Source organism: Pinus tabuliformis, chromosome 6 (assembly GCF_031772625.1).
Source record: "Pinus tabuliformis cultivar Carrire ecotype Pingquan chromosome 6, CPIR1, whole genome shotgun sequence".
Classification (NCBI taxonomy): Eukaryota; Viridiplantae; Streptophyta; class Pinopsida; order Pinales; family Pinaceae; genus Pinus; species Pinus tabuliformis.
The window spans coordinates 337,981,760-338,001,935 of record NC_142292.1 but is presented as its reverse complement, the minus strand read 5'-3'; the positions used below and the strand labels follow the sequence as shown (position 1 = coordinate 338,001,935).

General features: G+C 42.2%; 1 protein-coding gene across 1 annotated transcript in view; it reads right to left on the bottom strand.

Annotated features, from left to right (window-relative positions):
* The window catches only part of LOC149258678 (putative chlorophyll(ide) b reductase NYC1, chloroplastic), a 175,015-nt gene extending 156,508 nt beyond the window's left edge, over positions 1–18,507 (bottom strand). The window contains exon 1 of the mRNA XM_089415712.1: positions 17,780–18,507. Within this exon, the coding sequence (XP_089271838.1) occupies positions 17,780–18,373 (594 nt within the window). The 5' untranslated portion in view covers positions 18,374–18,507. The remainder of the gene's footprint in view (positions 1–17,779) is intronic.
* Between the last annotated feature and the right edge of the window lie 1,669 nt (positions 18,508–20,176).

The window sequence follows — 20,176 nt, the reverse complement described above, 5'->3', positions numbered from 1 at the left end:
GAAGGAGAAAACACCTATATATAAGGGTCATTACACCTCTCCAAGATAACGCAACTCATCTTTGAAATCAACGAGTAAGGGAAGCCGAGAAAGGAGATAAAGAAGACGAGTTTAAGGAGCCTCTAGTGCAGCGAAGAAGGAGAAGACAAGACCGAAGGTTAGAGGGTTGTTCTAAGGGTCAAACACAGCCACACGTGTGAAGGAAGGAGGCCTCTCTGCGGTCATAACAGCAGCAGTACATCAATCCAATACTTATCACTGTTTGGGCTAGAAATTAAGGTCTATAAGGCCTCCCTCTAAGAGCGAAGAAGAGACCCTCACAAACGAAGGAAGAAGGAATAAGGTCGAGGAGAAGAGGATTGTTTCTAGGGCTAGAAACAGTCACATGTGCGGAAAAGAAGAGGACAAGTCTGCAGCTGGTAAACAGTCCATGACATATCATTGTTTGGGTGAGAAATCAAGTCTACAAGGACTCCCAAGCCTAGCGCAGGTGGAAGGATCCTAATTCACTAAGGGTACCTTCCACACATAAGAAAACTAGGGTAGCAGAACAACAGTACAGTCATACACCCATACATCAAGAAGGATCTCACTTGATTGAAGAAGAAGTCTACTTGAGAAAGGGATAGAAGAGGAACACTTCATCTAGAAGGCTCACTCAAGGAAGGTCTATCTCTAGACAAGAAACAAAGAAGGAGGACAAAGCGCTGGGAGGGCAAAGTGCCGGAAGAAGGAAACCTATGTGCCGGGAAACAAAGTGAAAAAAGAAGAAAGGACTTGACTTGTGCTTGGAGGATATTCTTGTCAGGGGTCTAGGGTTTGGCATTAAATTTTAATCAATAGAAGCTTCAATAAGAGAAATTCACGAAAGGGTTTTCCTCTCAAGAGAAGAGAGGTTTTGGCCCTGGAAGAGAGCCAACATCTTGTGTTCTTGTTCTTATGTTTTTGGTAGCAATTTGATAAAGTACACACACATGCATTAATAAGAAGAAGAAGAAGATTACGCTAACAAGAAAAGTAAAAAGACTTCACAAATTGTTATCAAGCAACAAAGAATCACACTACACCTAATTTGCCCTAGATTCTTCAACACCCTCTACGTATCTAGGGGCTCCGTTGTTGGATAAGGCACTCGTAAATGGTTCTTCGGAAGAGCTTTTAGTTAAACTTAAATACAAGTTGTCGAGCTAGACCTTTTGCTTCCTAACTCTCCCTAGTAGAATCCTACTTATCAAATTTGCATTACACTTAATACCTTTGTATCTTTTTTCTATTCTTCCAACCCCTTTGAATGTCATCAAAAAATAAGAAACCTCCAACAATACTTTTTAAGTTGTGGACTAAGGAAAGGAAATGGTCTTTGGTCTCTTAGGAAAAGGTACACAGACCTAAAGAAGAAGGGGCTTTATGACTCAAGGATCCCCTATCCATGGGGAAAGTTTTAGCTACCAAGAGTTGGGGCATATGGCTTCAAGGAAAGGGGGAGCTTTGGGCCAAGGCTTGGGGAAAATGTGCAAGAAAAGTTCCTAAAACTCTCTTGTAAAAATGGTTGGAAACTATCTAGGGTCATTAATTTGGAACAAGGCCTAGCAAAATCAGAAGATAGTGCATGATGATCACTGCTTCTAAGTTCTGAGAGGTACATATTGGGCACTCTGTCCTTTTTGGGAAGATGCTCGATAACAAGAACCAATTCTAGGCATGAAAGAATCTCTCAAACCCACAATGCATGCCCTATAAGCAATCGATTGGACTAAGACTCAACGTTAATGGAACAAAGATGATAGCCCCCTAGTTACTGGAACCGAGAAATGGAAATCCTATGACATGTGACCTCTGAACTAGGAACCCAATACTATCAAATTTATGGAGGAGAGGATAGGCTACGATCAAGGATTATTCAATATAGCACCAAGGCAAACATCTTGAGATGGGAATCTAAAAGGGATGGAAACTTCAGGGTGAAAGAAGTATATCAACTAGGAGTATGGGAACCATCAAATCATAAGAATATTTGGACAAAGGTGTGTAATCCAGAACTTTGGCAGATTGCTAAGTTTCTTTGCTTACTGGCAAACGGGAAAACCTTAACATGGGACAAAATAATAAGGAGAGTTTTTTCCACTCTATCTATGCAATCTGCAAACAAGAAGGGGAATTACACAACCATTTGTCTATCAACTATTAAGGAGATCTCAAATCGATGGGACGAGGGAGCAATGCTCTTTAGATAGTCAGACTGTCATCAAGGGAATATACTTAACACCTTGGAGCAATGGAGAGCCAATCCTTTCCAAAACATCATCTTGAATAAAGTTTGGAACTCATTCCCTGGCTTCCTACTCTAGAATATCTGTAAGGAACGCAATAGATCGATCTTTAAATCTCAACACCTCACATTGGACTTTGTTTGGGACTTGATCCACAAGAACATCGGGGAGACTATTAGTGCCACAATGGGGCCTTGAGAAGCTTGGGAACCCTTAGATGTCGAATCCATCATCTTCCATAATTGGTAATTGGATAGATGCACCAAACTCCTGCCTAAACCAAATCTGGTCAAAGGGATCCAACCCCTAGACCATTGGTATCTGTTGTCTCTTTTCCCAGCACTGGGAGCAGGGTTGGTTCCAGGGATAGGAAAGCTTCCTAGAGACAACCTCTAGGTTGATTATAGGCCAGTGCCAATGACATCTTAAGTAGTACTGGCAGATTATTCTTGGGAGCTTGCAGCACTAATAGTTTTATGTCACGAATAGCTTGAAAGGGTTGGTTCGGAACCGTTGATGAAGCACACTGTAAGAAATAACATGTGTGCAGAATTCCACAGGGAGTAATACTCAAATAGTGGTGGCCAAAGCAGATTGAAACTCGCGACGAATCAATTGTTAATGGAGATGGAATAGTAGGAGATAATAACGAGAAAATCCATCAAAACAAAGCTTAGATTTTAAGAATTATGTATCACTGGATCTAGAGGAAAACGAGAGCAATGAGAGGTTTATGAGATGTTGAGATGCATGGAGTGCCTTTTAAAGACCTTATCACCATATCAATACAGACATTCTTTATCAAAGATTTGACTGAAATGAATCTGCATATAATGGAAATATATCTAGCTGCTACTTACATGCAATCTGAGGAGAATGTCAAACACATAATGAAATACTGAGAGAGAAAAACATACTGCAAATCAAGGAGTTTAGAATCACCACAATTCTTCCATTAAATTCTTTGATAGAGTGCATACATCAAAGTTCATACAATGCCTTTGTGAAGCAAGAAAAGGATCCACTTAGGAGTTTCTTTCCCAAAATTTTGAACCTTTTTTAAGAGTGGCTTCCCTCTATTTATAAGAAGAGGGGAGCTCTGAACTATAATTACAACAAATATCTCGGCCCATCCTCAACTGTCAGATCGACTAGCTGTTTCGGCCTAGGATGGCTCTGCGGCCCAAAAAGACTACAATCAGATTAATTGCCTCATTAAATTGTGACAAGTACATGATAACAAAAAAAGTCAACTTATAGAGGAAAAATTCTGCAAAATATGCTAATGCTCATCCCTGTGATGGCCTTTGCTCAGGCTGTTGCTTGCCCACAGTTTGGCCTCCTCTGCTACTCAGTTGATTCTCGTCGCTTCTACCTTTACTGCTTGAATCATTCATTCTCCAGAGCTGGGAGTGGTCAACTATCAGTTTAATGCCATAGTACAAAATCAGAGGTCACTTGGGCGGTACTTCGTCTTCCCTCTGCATAGAGCACCATGCTGAATCATCAAGTCCTCCCGAGCTTTCATGCCTTCATTTACTCTGTCTGTGTCAACCCCAATTTCGTGTCACAAGGGGCCTTACAGGGTCAGCCCATGCCGATTTTTGAATGCTCCATCTCCTTCTTAAATGCCTCAGTTGTCGACCCACCACGCCTTTAAAGCTCTGCATTACCTTATCGTGTAGTTATCACATCGGTATTTCCCATTAAAAGTCCTTATGGGACGGGGCATTCTGATCCACTTTAGCCCCTTTTTCTTTGAGCCCCTTTTGCTTCATGTGACCGGGGGCTATGACCAGGCACTTAGTCCTCGGGTGCTAGGACCTTTGGACTCATGTCTGGGAGACTCATCCCTTTGTTAAACAAAATCCCGCATATCAGCAATTTCTAATGCTCACCTTTGGTGCCTCTTCCCCAACACTACGATCTCCGATGCGCGATGCAGTCTGGCCCACTTGGAAACAGAACAAGGGAGGGTTCACGCCCTCTATAGATTGCGACCACCGAACACCGATTAGGCCCACCTGGGATATCACAATCGGCACATTGGCGATTCCCAGGCTGTGCCACTAACGCGACCTGCCTTCCTACGATCGCCGACTGCGGGACAGCTCCTTAGCACTTAGTCCTCGATTCTTTGCTCCTCAACATGATTGTGGGCTAGCCCCTGTATTGGAGGTTCGATATCAGCAAATTCCCTGTGATGCACAATGTGCTGCTACCCCCAATCGTCGATTGTCGATTGATGACATCATCACTGCCACGTGTCGCTCCCTGGGGGCAGCACATGTCACCCGGATATGCCCCCATAGGACCCTTAAAAATGCCACGTCAACATGCCACGTGTCCTCCATACTGCCACGTCATGGTGACGTCAGCGTCCCCGTGTCTCTATCGGATCCAATAGCATTTCGCCACATGCCCCCCTAGAGGAGAGAGAAAAGGACCACCTGCCCCTGGTTTTTCGTTGATTTCCTTTGTTATGTTTATCGAGGCACTCCCCGACTTTCTACATTCTTAGCTCTTTTCTTGGCTATTTCTTTAGGGTGGTCATTTGCGGACCATCGAGACCTCCAATCACCGATTTTGAGATCTCCTCTGCTATCGAGGCTGCGAAGACTAATTTGCGATATCGCCGATCGACGATTCGCAGTGCTTTTTGTTGGTCCTCTAATGCTTGCGATCGTCGATATGTGGGATCGCAGAAAACTCTTGTTGAAAATAGCAACAAGAAATGCTAAAAATTATAGTGCTAAAAATAACATTGCTATAAATAGCAGTTTGGGTACCAGTGCTAGATTGAGCAACAGGGAATGAAAAATGGAAGTGCTAAAAATAGCATTGCTATTTTTAGCAGTTCAGGATGGATTCCTATTTTAGTCAGTCCCTGGACTAAACATAGGAAGTAAAATTCGAATTTGAACTTAACTGTTATATACCTAAGGGGGATAATATGGGGTACCAAGGGAGGTACCCAAGGTAATAATGTAATAATGGGATGGGCCATATTAATAAATAAGGTGGTTAACCCATGTCATGTAAGGGACCACAAGTAGTTAATAATAATGTAATGGGCCCATGGTATTAGTTGATGGTATGAGGGAACCATGGTAATGACCCATGGTATTGTATGTATGAGGCCTATATAGAGGCTAGAGACTCCACATGGAGAGATATGAAGATGAAGAGAAGTATTCTTGTATGAATAGGCATATGGCTTGTGGAGTGTTCTCCTTCCTTAAGGAGTGAATGTATGGTGTTGCCCTACTGTAAGGGTTTTGATAATAAAGAAGCATTTCCATATATTTTTATCTTGTTATTCTTGGGTTATTTCTATTATCATATATCTTTGGATCAGATCTACAACAATTGGTATCAGAGCACTTTCTTGGGCAAACCGTGGAAATTTTTTTGTATTTTTGCAGGGATTTTTGGGTGGCGAAATTGCAGATCAGATCTATACGTTTTGGTGCTAGATCTATAGAATCTAATTGCAGATCTGTATTCCTTGTGAAAAAATACCCAAATTCAAAAAAAAAATCAGTTGAATCGGAGTCCGGATGAAGGAGATGTCACTGATTTAAAAATCAGTGGGGTTGCAGTTTCAGGGCAGCGAGTTTTGCGGCGCAGATCTAGAAGTCATGGTGCAAGATCTGCAAGATCTAATTGTAGATCTGGAATCTTTGTGAAAAAACACCTAATTTCAAAAAAAAAATCAGTCGAATCGGAGTCCGAATGAGGGAGATATCGTTGATTTAAAATCAGCTCTTTTTTCAGAAATTTTGGGTGACGGCGGGAGAGTAGTAGCGCAGATCTGGAATTCTAGTGCCTGGATCAGGATTTCTATCACATGGGTAGATGCAGAATGATTGCTCCATTTCTAAAAACAGGTCATAATAAGGATTCTGAGCAATATTGACGAAACTGTGACAATTACAAATTTTCGCCAAATAAGTGAATTTTTTCCAAACCATTCATGGCTTCTAGCAAGGATCTATATTTTACAGGAAAAGATGATGGTCCTACTATTGAGCAATTGTTGTAGATCTGATCCAAAGATATATGATAATAGAAATAACCCAAGAATAACAAGATAGAAATATATGGAAATGCTTCTTTATTATCAAAACCCTTACGGTAGGGCAACACCATACATTCACTCCTTAAGGAAGGAGAACACTCCACAAGCCATATGCCTGTTCATACAAGAATACTTCTCTTCATCTTCATATCTCTCCATGTGGAGTCTCTAGCCTCTATATAGGCCTCATACATACAATACCATGGGTCATTACCATGGTTCCCTCATACCATCAACTAATACCATGGGCCCATTACATTATTATTAACTACTTGTAGTCCCTTACATGACATGGGTTAACCACCTTATTTATTACTATGGCCCATCCCATTATTACATTATTACCTTGGGTACCTCCCTTGGTACCCCATATTATCCCCCCTAGGTATATAACATTAACAGTTGTTTGAAAATAAATTAATTAATTCACCATGAGTTAATTAGTTGTAAAAAATCAAACATGAAGTCTATGTGAGGACATGCAACAGTTTCTCTATTAATTTAGGAATTTATCCATCAGTTAAAGAGATAAGGATGAGTTCTAATTTGAGTTGTAATTAGTTGGCTCAGTTAACTAAGTCAAGCCCAGTTAGATTGATTTAAACAGTGGTTAAATTAATGTGAGTTCAGTTAGTTAATGCATGCTTGCATATAACTGCTGCACTTCAGATAATTGAAGATTCTCTCATGAATAACTCATGCATGTCAGTTCAAACAGAGACCCAGTTGAGATCAAAGAAGGGACAGTGTACTATCAGTTGGATGAATTTTTTCCTATAAAGGAAGCTCATCCATGGAGAAGGATTTATCTCCTTCAGGACTGCGTAGTTGGATCAGAGGTTAGTGAGTGTGAAGAGGCCAATTCACACAAGTGGCTGCACTGGACCCCAATCAGAATTGCGCAAAGAAATAGGAGGCTTGGAGGGCAGACCAAAGGTTAGATAGAGGCCTTTGACTGTCTATGAGCAGCAGAGGTATTGCAGAGAGAGCAGGATAGCTTTTGAGCTGATTCTTTTTGTAATACTGGCTATATTTCCACTTGTATGATAATACAGAGTTGGGGTTTTAGGCTGAGGCTTTCCCCGGGTTATTTCTTCTGTGTTATATGTGATTGATTTCTCATTCTCAATTATATGTGTTCTTTTGATCTTGCTCAATTCGATTAAGCTTCCGCAAACTGTTGTAGAAGTAGATCTTGTATTTTGCTTTAGTCTATTGCATAATTTGTTGATCTACAGTGGGAATTTCTACATGGTATCAGAGCAAAGGTGATCAAAGCGGAGAACAATATACTAGAGGAGATTTCGAAGTTTTGAGTTTTGGGCCGCAAGTTTTCAGAGCAGATCTGAAAATTTTTGTGCAAAATTTTCAGAAACAAATAGCAGATCTGGATTCCTTACAGAAAAATACCCAAATTCAAAAAAAAATCAGCTGAATCGGAGTTCAAATGAGGGAGATATCGCTGATTTAAAATCAGCTCTTTTTCTAGAAAATTTCGTGATGGCGGGAAATATGAAACAGATTGGTGTGCTAGCCAAGAACCTGTATGCGCTTGAGGTACAAGATGCATGCAAAGCCTTGAGGAGCAAGGCAAAGGTTAGATACTTGGTGGTTGAGAGGGAGAGTAAATTACCTCTCAACATGCAACACCAAAAGAAGCCTCAGACGATTGTGGAGGAGCCACGATTGGTGAAGCAGCTTCAGGAGGTTGTGGAGCAGCCACAACTAGAGAAGCTGAGAGGAAATCAAGTAGAGACATCTACTCATGCAGAGATCGCCAGTAGGGGGAAATTTCGAGCCAAGTGGGCAGAGGGATCACATGCATCCATACCTCCAGGTAGGAGGTGGGGCGATCTGGAGTGATCGTCCCAAGAAGGCTGGAATAGGGGCAGGATCCTTGAGGTAACCAACCTCTTTGATTCGACTTTGCTACATGAGCCCCGACAAGGAGTAGCAGGACTGGCTGAGTGGGTAGAGACAGATGCAGATGGAGCGGCAGAGAGAGCTACAGTGCAGGAGTCCCAGGACTGTGTAGAGCTAGCAGGCTGCAGCGATGCGAGAGGCACAGGAGTGTTGCACCAGTGCAGGATGGCACAGAGAGGTGTGCAACAGTGCGAGATGCATGGAGTGTTGCAGCAACTCAGAGGTCAGAGAGGGAGCACTTGTCAGCAGCAAGTAGAGCTTCAGCATCAGAGTATGTTTCTAGCCCAACAGAGAGGTCAGTGGGGAGTTTTTTTGTTCCTAGAGTTGTTGGAGCAACCACACTTGGAAGAAGTGTTGCATGCAGAACATTCCAAAGGTACAGGATCAGGTTCGAGTTGAAGCCTTTCTTGTTGAGAGGGAGTGTTGAAAATAGCAACAAGAAATGCTAAAAATAAAAGCGATAAAAATAGCACTACTATAAATAGAAATTTGGGTACCGGTGCTGGATTTAGCAACAGGGAATGAAAAATGGAAGTGCTAAAAATAGCATTGCTATTTTTAGCAGTTCAGGATGGATTCCTATTTTATTCAGTCCCTGGACTAAACATAGGAAATAAAATTCGAATTTGAACTTAACAGCTATTTGAAAATAAATTAATTAATTCACCATTAGTTGTGAAAAATCAAACATGAAGTCTATGTGAGAACATGCAGCAGTTTCTCTATTAATTGAGGAATTTATCCATCAGTTAAAGAGATGAGGATGAGTTCTAATTTGAGTTGTAATTAGTTGGCTCAGTTAACTGAGTCAAGTCCAGTTAGATTGATTTAAACAGTTTGTTTAAATTAATGTGAGTTCAGTTAGTTAATGCATGCTTGCATATAACTGCTGCACTTCAAATAACTTAAGATTCTCTCATGAATAACTCATGCATGTCAGTTCAGACAGAGACCCAATTGAGATCAAAGAAGGGACAATGTACTATCAGTTGGATAAATTTTTTTCCTATAAAGGAAGCTCATCCATGGAGAAGGATTTATCCCCTTCAGGACTGCATAGTTGGATCAGAGGTTAGTGAGTGTGTGAAGAGGCCAATTCACACAAGTGGCTGCACTGGACCTCAATCATAATTGCGCAAAGAAATAGGAGGCTTGGAGGGCAGACCAGAGATTAGATATAGGCCTTTGACTGTCTATGAGCAGCAGAAGTATTGCAGAGAGAGCAGGATAGCTTTTGAGCTGATTTTTTTTGTAATACTGGCTATATTTCCACTTGTATGATAATACAGAGTTGGGGTTTTAGGCTAAGGCTTTCCCCGGGTTATTTCTTCTGTGTTATGTGTGATTGATTTCTCATTCTCAATTATATGTGTTCTCTTGATCTTGCTCAATTCGATTAAGCTTCCGCAAAGTGTTGTAGAAATAGATCTTGTATTTTGCTTTAGTTTATTGCATAATCTATTGATCTACAGTGGGAATTTCTACAACTGTACCTCCGGTATGTACTGTTCACCATGCCTTGAACCTCTGATCGCCGATATTGGCGATCGCATGTCAGCAATTTACACCTGACGTATCATGGGCTACACCTCCGATCGCCAATTTGCGGGATTCTCTCTTAAGGCCTTTTCTCCTTGGCTTTCAGTTTTCAAGGGCAACTCCGATTTGTTATAACTTCTAATTCTAGGGTCCATTTGAGGAGTTCTATATGTCGCTGGAAAGCTAATTCTGAGCTTTATCCGTTGGAGGAGGTCCAATCAATCTTTGACTGCTTTTGTGACCTTGAAGATGGCTGCAAACGTTTATGCCCAATTGCACCTTTTTAACAGCTGAAGATAAGCTTTGCAGAGGGTGACAACAGTATCCACCAACGCAACATCGTGTTTAGCTTGATTTTGATGTTGCATCAAAGGCAAATCCTGGACCATTAGGTGTAGGATGGGTATTCAGAGACCATCATATAATTGCCATGTTTGCAAAAAGCTTGGGCCACAACTCCAATAATGGGGTTGAACTAGCACCTCTCATCAAAGGATTGCGGTTAGCGGATCAAAAGGATTTTCTAGTCTGGTGGTCAAAGGAGATTCTCAATTGCTTATAATCTGTCTAGGAAAAATCATTCATGGTTCCAACCCTAACAATATATCAAGGAGTTGGCGCCTCATATTATCACTGTGGAAAGTGTCAAATTTGACTAAGAAAATACAAGTGATAATTCCCACCCACATAAAACAGAAGGGTAATCTGCTAGTTGATCGATTGGCCAATGAGGGGATCTCCCAAGAACGCTTGATCAATGTTTGGCTAGGCCCAAAAGATGCCTGACCTCACTCAAATCAGACTATTTCAAAACTCAGAAAGTGTTCAAAGAACCTAAATGGGGTGTCAAATCCAAGGCAAGGTGGGGCAGGCAGTGAACAACATGGGGCATTGGTGGATGGCAACAATTATTTGTCGTGGCACATAGAGAAGAATCGAGAAACGATGGAGTTGGGACGGTTAAGGGATGGAGATAGGCGGAACAATCCCCCATTACGCATCCCCAGCATGATAGTGGGTAGTTATTACCTATGCGAGTGGGATGCGCTACAGATCCTTCGCAACAGTCGAAAGGCTTTGGAAACCCCTGTTGGAATTTCTAAGCCTAACTGTTAGAAATCCTTCATGTACTTTCTGATTTATTTCTGCCAACTTGTTCTGTTTAATTAACAAGTTATTTACCATGTAAATACTAAAAATAAATACAAGTACATGCTCAACGCATTACAGATCATCAACTTAAGGAAAGAAACAAGCACACAAGTGACACCGTTGTTTTTGGACCAATGTCCTCGGAAAAACCCAATGGGGGAAAAGTGGTGCAGCTATCTGAGGGTTTTATTATTAAGCAGTTTCATAATACAATTTGGGTGCCAAACCGGCTCACCCAACAAAGAATGATCTCGGCAGTAGTATCTCTCAGTCGGAGATACATATTCTGGCTAAAAACCCCGGATGAACAATCCCATAACTCTCAGCTCCAATCTACCCCACGAAATCTCCAGCGTCTGCCTCTAGGGATTGTGTCAGCCTCTCTGGCCCAGCGTTAGCCCGGCGTCAACCAGCATCACCCCAACTCGCCCTGCGTCAGCCTCTAGAGCCTCTGCATCACCCATGCTGGCTCTCTCTGGCACTGCACAGCTCTTGGCTGCCTCTGCATGGGCCTTGACTGGCTCTGCGTGGCCTCTAACTGGCTCTGCATCCCTCTCTCTCGGCTTTTGCGCTGATGCTCTAGTTACCCTATCTGCCTCTCTACTTTTGTATTCACTGCCCCTCAACTACAACTCTGATCACTCCTTCGATTTCCTCAACAAGCACTGCCCCAGAAAATCGAATTCTTGATCAACTCGGTGTGTTCTCCAAGTGACCCCCAAGCCTCCTCTTATACTTTTCTCGTTGACAATTCAATGTCCGAAATTAAGTCCCTAATCAATGGCTAAGATTAATTCTGGTTTGATCCATGACTTTTGGACCCTTCTAACACAGTTTTATATTAATTCACATTAATATTTTATTTTCCCTAAGTTTAGACTTAGGGACTCCATTAAAAATATTAATTATTTTAATATCTCCCAAACTATTTAGAATCTGCCCAAACCATTTCTGGGTATTGGAGATCTCATGTGCTTTAACCTCTCCACCAATTTTCATGGCTAGAGCAATTTCGATGCTACCCCAAATCAACACTCCCTCTTAGCGAGGATTGTGCTCTAGTAATACTCTTCACTGAGCACCACCCTGATCATCTGGCCTCGGTCCTGGTGCTGATGTTAGGCCTGCTGCCCAACATCCTCTGTACTGCTACATCATGTACTGCTGCCCATGGCCCTGCCACTGCCACTACTGCATCCATACAGCAGCCCCTCTCATCATGCTACATCGTGCTGCCCATAGCACTACCACTGCTAACTGTTGCATTGCAACTCAGTTATTGAGAAGTAAGTAACTGATCTCCCAACTCTGACATCTCTGTCAGGCTAGAGACACCCATAATGCTGAGACTCCCTCTGTTGCTGACAAGTGCCCCTTCTCTGACCTCTGCGCTGCTGCGACAAATCCATGCATCTCGCTCTGCTGCCTCACAATGTCCTGGGAATCTTGCACTGTATCTCCCTCTGTCGCTCCATCCGCTTCCATCTCTATTGACATCTGCCAGTACTGCTACTCCTCTTTGGGGCTCCCGTAGCAAGGTATAATCCAAGAGGCTGAGTACCTCGAGGATCCTGCCCCTCATTGCCTGTAGTCCATCTAACTACAGCTCAATGTCTCCCCACTTCCTCTCAAGTGGCGTGTGAACACTCATGGCATAGTCATCATCTGTCTCCACTTCCTTCTCCGCCCTTGTTGGCGCAGGTCTCGAAAGCCTCTCCCTTGCTCTTCTTCCTCGGACACTAGCTCGCATAGTGACCCAGTTCCCCACGGTGGAAGCATTTGACCTTGGAGAGGTCATTTTTCTTCCATTTCTCCTGCTTTCCCTCAGATGCTAGGGCAGCATCCTCCTCTTCCTCCTCCTTGATTCTGACCCCCTTGCCGCTGCTTCCCGCCTTGGTCAGCCTTTTGATCTCTTCTTGGCGAAGAGCCTCCCACAGTTCCTCCCAATCTTGAAGGGTCAACCTACCCAGTATGCTCTGTACAAACACCTCCCAGTCTTCTAAAACTACATTCAGGGTTGTCCTCACCATCAATTCTTGATCCGGCGTGGCCCCTATGGAAGTCAGTTGATCCTGGATCTCCTTCAATCGACCGAAGAAGGTGTCGATCTATTCTCCCTTTTGCATCTAGTATGACCACAGCTGATTTTCTAGTATCATTTTCCTCTGCACAGAAGTATGCTGATACAATTTCATCAAGGCCTCCCACATCGCATTTGTCGTTTCCTTTTCGACAATATGTGGTACTACATGGTCCTTGACCCCGTCAAGGATGATGCTCTTGGCCCTCGCCATTGCCTCCTCGTACTTGTCGTTCTCAACCGGGTCAACTGGGATCGCTATCGTCTTCAAGGCGAAGTGCTTGAGACGATTCCTGTCTAGAACGGACAAGATTCTGGCCTTCCAGACTACGAAGTTTGAGGCTCCATCCAGTCTGTCCTGGTCTCTTACCCCGTTCACTACCATTTCATTGCTCCTCTACTTCCCTTCTGGAAGTTCTCGGTGTGACTCCCTCTGAGCCTCGATTTCCCTCCTGGAAACCCCTCTGCCAATGTCGAGATGCCCCCACTCCGATCGTTAGTGCAGCTGCACCACTGATCTAGATTTCTTGGCTAGAAATCCTCAGCAGCAACTCCCTCCTCCTTGGTCTTGCCCTGTTAGGTACTGTTCTGACCACAGTACCCCACCAGCTTCACTCCGCAACTTACCCACAGCCTCCTATGCCCCAGCAAACTGAAGGTTAGAGCCTCTAGACTCTGCACAATCCCGGCACTAGCAAAATCTGCACCTCCTGGCCACAGGCGTCAATCCTTCCTAACTGAGAAAGATGACCGGGCACTGCGTAGGTCAGGTCTGCTCCTTTCTGCCACTGTGTTGATCCTTCTCCCAGCTCAAACTTGATGACGCAGGCACTGCGTCACCCCTTCCTTGCTGCTTTTCCGCTAGGAACAGCTTCTATCACTCGGGACAGCTATTTCTGTTGCTGCTACTATACTCCGCTGATGCCCTCAGTTCTCCTGTGATCTGCAACCACGCTCTGATACCATGTTGGAATTTCTAACCCTAACTGTTAGAAATCTTTCATGTACTTTCTGATTTATTTCTGCCAAATTGTTCTGTTTAATTAACAAGTTATTTACCATGTAAATACTGAAAATAAATTCAAGTACATGCTCAACACATTACAGATCATCAACTGAAGGAAAGAAACAAGCACTCAAGTGACACCGTTGTTTTTGGACCAATGTCCCCGGAAAAACCCAATGCGAAAAAGCCAGTGCAGCTATTTGAGGGTTTTATTATTAAGCAGTTTCAGAATAAAATCTGGGTGCCAAACTGGCTCACCCAACAGAGAATGATCTCAGCAGTAGTAACTCTCAGTCGGAGACAGATATTTTGGCTAAAAACCCCGGATGAGCAATCCCATAGCTCTCAGCTTCAATCTGCCCCACGAAATCTCCAGCGTCTGCCTCTAGGGACTGCGTCAGCCTCTCTGGCCCAGCATCACCCCAACTCACCCTGCGTCAGCCTCTAGAGCCTCTGCGTCACCCACGCTGGCTCTCTCTAGCATTGCGCAACTCCTAATTGCCTCTGCATGAGCCCTGACTAGCTCTGTGTGGCCTCTAACTGGCTCTGCGTCCCTCTCTCGGCTTCTGCGCTGATGCTCTCTGCATCCCTCTCTCTCGACTTCTGTGCTGATGCTCTAGGTACCCTCTCTGCCTCTCTACTTCTGTATTCACTACCCCTTAGCTGCAACTCTGATCACTCCTTCAATTTCCTCAACAAGCCCTGCCCCAGAAAATCGAATTCTTGATCAAGTCAGTGTGTTCTCCAAGTGACCCTCAAGCCTCCTCTTATACTTTTCTCATTGACAATTCAACGTCCGAGATTAAGTCCCTAATCAACAGCGAAGATTAATTTTGGCTTGATCCATGACTTTTGGACCCTTTTAGCACAGTTTTATATTAATTCACGTTAATATTTTATTTTCCCTAAGTTTAGACTTAGGGACTCCATTAAAAATATTAATTATTTTAATATCTCCCAAATTGTTTAGAATTTGCCCAAACCATTTCTACGTATTGGAGATATCTTGTGCTTTAGCCTCTCCACCAATTTTCGTGGATAGAGAACATCCGATGTTACCCCAAATCAACAACACCCTATTCCCTGATCATCATCAAACACAAGGTTGGTTGGTTGGCACACATACAGCAAGGATGAATGCGACAAGGTGGCAATATGTTGGGCAAGCAAGGATGTTTTTTTTCTAACCATGGTGAATTGAGATCATAGCCATGGTCCAGGATCAACTTTCGTGATTGTTATATAACACTAACAACACTAATAGTATATCCAGCAAACTGCAAGCCAGATATACTAGATATACTCCTTGAGCCAAGATCATAGCAGGCCATATACTCAATGGGATCTAACAGTGTATGCAACAACCTGCAAGCCAGATACACTACATATACTCCTTGAGCCAAGATCATAGCAAGCCATATACTCAATGGGATTTGAACCGCGCTCTCGTTGGTTTCACCCAGCGAAACTTACCGTTAAACCAATATCACTGTATGGGCAAGCGAGGGGCACTAATTGCTAATATGCCCTCCAAAATGAGGTTATTGAGTTTGATGGGCATTTAGACAAGGTGATGGTAAGGAGAAAGGTATGCAACGGCAATCCACGAGGGCTAGTCGGGCATTCAGCCTCTCGAATTTCTGGTTGGGCTGAGTCCAAGAGGGACAAGCTCTCCAAAATTATCTCTCTACACATTCTCCCTCCCATCCACCTTGCTCAACTTAACTAGGTGTACTAACTACCTAAAGGGTTAAAGCAGGGAGCAAGCTCTCCAAAATTATATCTCTACACATCCTCCCTTCCATCCCCTTGCCCAACTTAACTAGGTGTACTAGCTACTTAAAGGATCCTCTGGAAGCAGGGAGCAGTGACGTATTTGGCAGTGGATGTGAAGAGGTTGGAGGAAGCAAACGGGTTTGGATTTCAATATCAATTTTAATGAAATCATCGAGAGGTCAAGCAACTGGGGGAGCTTGACATAGCTAGGCGGGTCAAAAGGCAAGACAACCCAGTCAGAGTAAACTGCAATAAGGGCCTTGAGCCATTGTCTCCATGGGTGCCCTACGGCAGCCAACGCTACAATAGATGAGCAGGAAGCGGGGGTCAATATGAAGAAATGGGGTATCTCAGACGCTCAATTGTTCGTCAAGGTGGAAGGTTGGGTTTGTGATCCTAGTAATTCATGAATCAGGGAGACCACGTTCTACCAAGGGTAATGGTGGCTCAAGCAATACAACCGGAGCAACAGGAATTACCACATCTCAAACAACTAATTCACATTTTTAAAGGCAAATTCGAAGCTTTCATTTTAGGGGTGTTTGGAGTGAGCATCTTTATCGCACAAGTGATGGCGAAGCTTGTAAGGGGGGGAGGCAGAAGGCCCCTGTGGATCTGGAGGGACCCGTGACAATCCCAGGGTCATCCTGAAGGATCCTCAACCAGCGACTCAACAACCTGAAGCAAAAGCTAATCAGAAGTCTGAAGCCCGAGCAAAGGAAGAGATAGCATTGGAAATTGCTATGGAAGAAAGTCCTCCAACCTATGTTATTTGAATATGTTTCTATTTAGTTTACTTCTGGTAGTGTTAGACATTAGACAGTAGCTCTCCTACTCTCATTTTTTTGGGAAGCATAGCACTACTTGGCAGGCCATAGTAGTGGTAACACTCTATATAGGAAGTTCGGGTTTCTAGGTGGCAAAGCCTCCTCTATGAGCGGTGTCCTCTTTTGTATCATTTTGTAAATATTGAGCGGTGTCCTCTTTTGTATCATTTTGTAAATATTGAGCGGCAGAATGATGTATTTTTAAATTTGAAAAATATATATATATAGAAATAGTTATTTTTTATAATTAAATTAATTAATTAGTTATTTTTAAAAATTATAATAAAATCTATTAAAAAATTAATAGCATTAATCTATTTTCATAAGATAATTTATTCTTACATATAATTCTTAAAAAACGGATAGACGAATTGCTGATAAAAACCTTTAGTGCTTTAAAAAATGTGAAAAAGCATCACCAACAAAACAAAACAGCAATTTTCCATGGAGTTGTCTTTAGTGCAATTTTTGGAGTTTTCAGTGTCTGAATGCAGGAAAAATTGTGGTGAAATCTTGATTTGTTTTATTTAAACTAGTTTTTTATTGTATATATAAATTCAGCACCGTGAAAAACCCCTAAAACACTTTAATTGTGCAGGTTTACCGGAAAATCGTTTTCATTAGCCAAGACCGAAAAAACATTTCACAATGTATACACCGTACAAGAAACAAAACGAAAAATTTCCAAATAAAATGATAAAAATATCTTCTGAAAATGCTATATATAACATTTGTTTGCTTTTTTCCGTCAAACAACCAGCAATTTTCGACAGTGACCGGAAAATTGTTTGCTATCGTTCAGTGCTGAAAAAACAATTCACAATATGTACACCGTACGAGAAACAAAACGAAAATATACCTCATAATTTCAAATAAAAGTTATGCTGTGTGCTCACTTGTATTTTTACCTTTCCTTTTTGTATACGCATATATGGTAGATTCAGGATATTGAAATATCCTTACTGCAAATTGATGTTAATAATTATATCTGTTTTACATCAATTTAAAACAATTCTTTGCTTAATTAAAAGTGAATTTATTTTCTAGACTCCGAGGCATTTTACCGGACTCAAACATTTAGTGTTCATCAAGCACTTCGAAGAAAAATAAATTAAAAAATATTACCTTGAGGAAGTCGGCTTCCACCGCTCTGAACCACTGTCCGAATCCTCCTGTACTGCTGGCTGTCCAAGCAGAGCCGGAGACCATCCGCACAAAAGCCTTGGAAAAGGACTTCAATTTACTATTCCAGCTCGGCAATACGAACTCCTGTTTCATCCAACTCCCGTTAACGAGTCTAACAATTGACCTCACAGAATTGACAATGTCTTCGCGTACCTCTTCCATTTCCACTTCCATTTCAGACTTCAGGTTCTGTTTTTTTCTCCTCCCTTGTAAATTTTTCCCCTCCTCGACATCATCTTTGAAGCCGCCCGATTCCCCCTTTAAATCGGGCAGCTCGTCTCTATTGTCACTGTCTGCCTGCGATTCCGATGAACGAAATGCATGTACAGAGAGTTTACCGCGGAGCTTTCCCGGGCGGCCGAAGAGCAGAGCTCTGGCATGAGAATGGACTAATACGAATTTTGCGGGACTCGTACACGCGACCGGGCAGAACGAGTTCTGATTCAGCCTGGAAAGATTTTGCATCGAATAGCATGTCACCGAATCCGATCTACTGGACCGGAAATTGCACTGTGCGGCAGCAGAGACGGCCATGGCTCAAAGCGATTTGACCCGGGAAATTCTCCCGAGCAGAGGATTATGGCACTAATGTGGTAGTGCAACTGACATTATTGATATAACATCTGCCAATTGAGGCTAAGAAAACATAGATATTTTGCTGGCCTGTTCTTGACGGCAAATAAATAAAATTAATTTGGGTTTACGATACGATGATTTCAGTCCAGCTCAAAGCACACCACACGTTACGTTATGGATGCTTCTGGCCACACGCTTCGCTTGATTGGTCTTCGTATGGTCCACGTGGTAATTTTTTATTGGCGATAATTTTGTCGTTGCTCGGTGATATTTAAGACAAATTTAGTTGTTCGGCCAACTTTCCTTGTCCATACTCCCCACGCTCTTTATCGAGCGCGCTGAGGGCAAATGCGTGCCTTATTTGTCTTCGTTGGTTTAGAATTATTTTCTGCTCTCCAGAAGCTTTATCCATCTAAACTGGTACGAGTTAGCTTTGATGCGAGCTCAGTCGTGCAAGTTAACTTCATGCGATAGTGTCGTATTGTTTGGAAAGAAAATCAAAATTTCCCTGGGTTGATTGAATGAAAATGAAAGCAAGAAAATTATTTTAACGTTTATAAGGTTAAAGATAGTCTACGGGATAGATTGCTTTTTCATCTGTTTAAGAAATTATTTTAACGTCCACGAGGTTAAAGATAGCCTATGAGACTGATTGCTTCTTCATCTGCGTAATGTATTCAGCCATTTTTTTACGAAGCTTCAAAATAAATGCTCCAAGCTTCTCAATAAATCCCTCGCTAAATAGATTATCCCAAGAGCTAGTTGCCAGCATATCTGCATAACTTTCCTTGTTGTCTTTGAAGGCCTCACATTCTAAAATGAAATGTTTTTCTGTTTCCACTTTTTCGGAAGAACAAAAAATGCATACTCTTTCCTCCCACACTTCCTTTGGCCTTTTCTAGCATCCTATTTCACAAGGGAGTTGATGAGAATTAATCATTAACTAAGCAATAAGAATTTTGGCTCTCCAAGAGATATTGACATCTATGTATGCTTTTGGTTGATGACTATGAGTGGGATTAAACACTTCAATATGGTAATTTTTCTTTCTTCCTAGCTCCTTATCCCAAGTATGCTTGTGGAACTTTTCTATGACAAAAGCTTTTACCTCTTTGTTGTTTATGGGAGACGCGTTCAAGCAAATACTCCATTTACTAAATCATTTGTTATTTTGTTGCATCCAAGTCTTTTTGCTCTTGCTCAATTTATCATTAAAGACTGCCTTAGGCCATCTACCCTCTTCCATTTGCTCAATTTTTTGTATATACCTTATGACTCGCACCATAGCAATTGCTTCAATAGGAGCACTCCTTGTTTCACTTAACAAGATATCATAAGGAACTGCACTTTTAATCTTAAATTTGTTTCTAATCAAATGCTTCTGAATTTTCTCAATTTGTCTCCACTGCATGTCAGATGTATTGTTGGCCCATAGTTCACAGCCATAGAGAATCATCAGAATCACTAAAAGTCCAAAAAGAGTTTGAGTGGTTTTCCAGTCCCATAACTCTACCTCTCTACACCTATTTTGAAAAGCATAAAATGTTTTCCAACCACCCAAAATTCTTTTATTTCTACGATCATTCCAACTTAGATTTTTGCTGATATTGACTTGCATCCCCACACTTCTACAAAAATGCTCAAGGGATAGTAAGTGCTCTTGCAAACCAAGAGCCGATTTAGCAATCAGAATAAGGTCATCTGCATACAAAAAAAGCCTGATAACAAACTTGCCCAAATAGATACCATCACCCCCTTGCG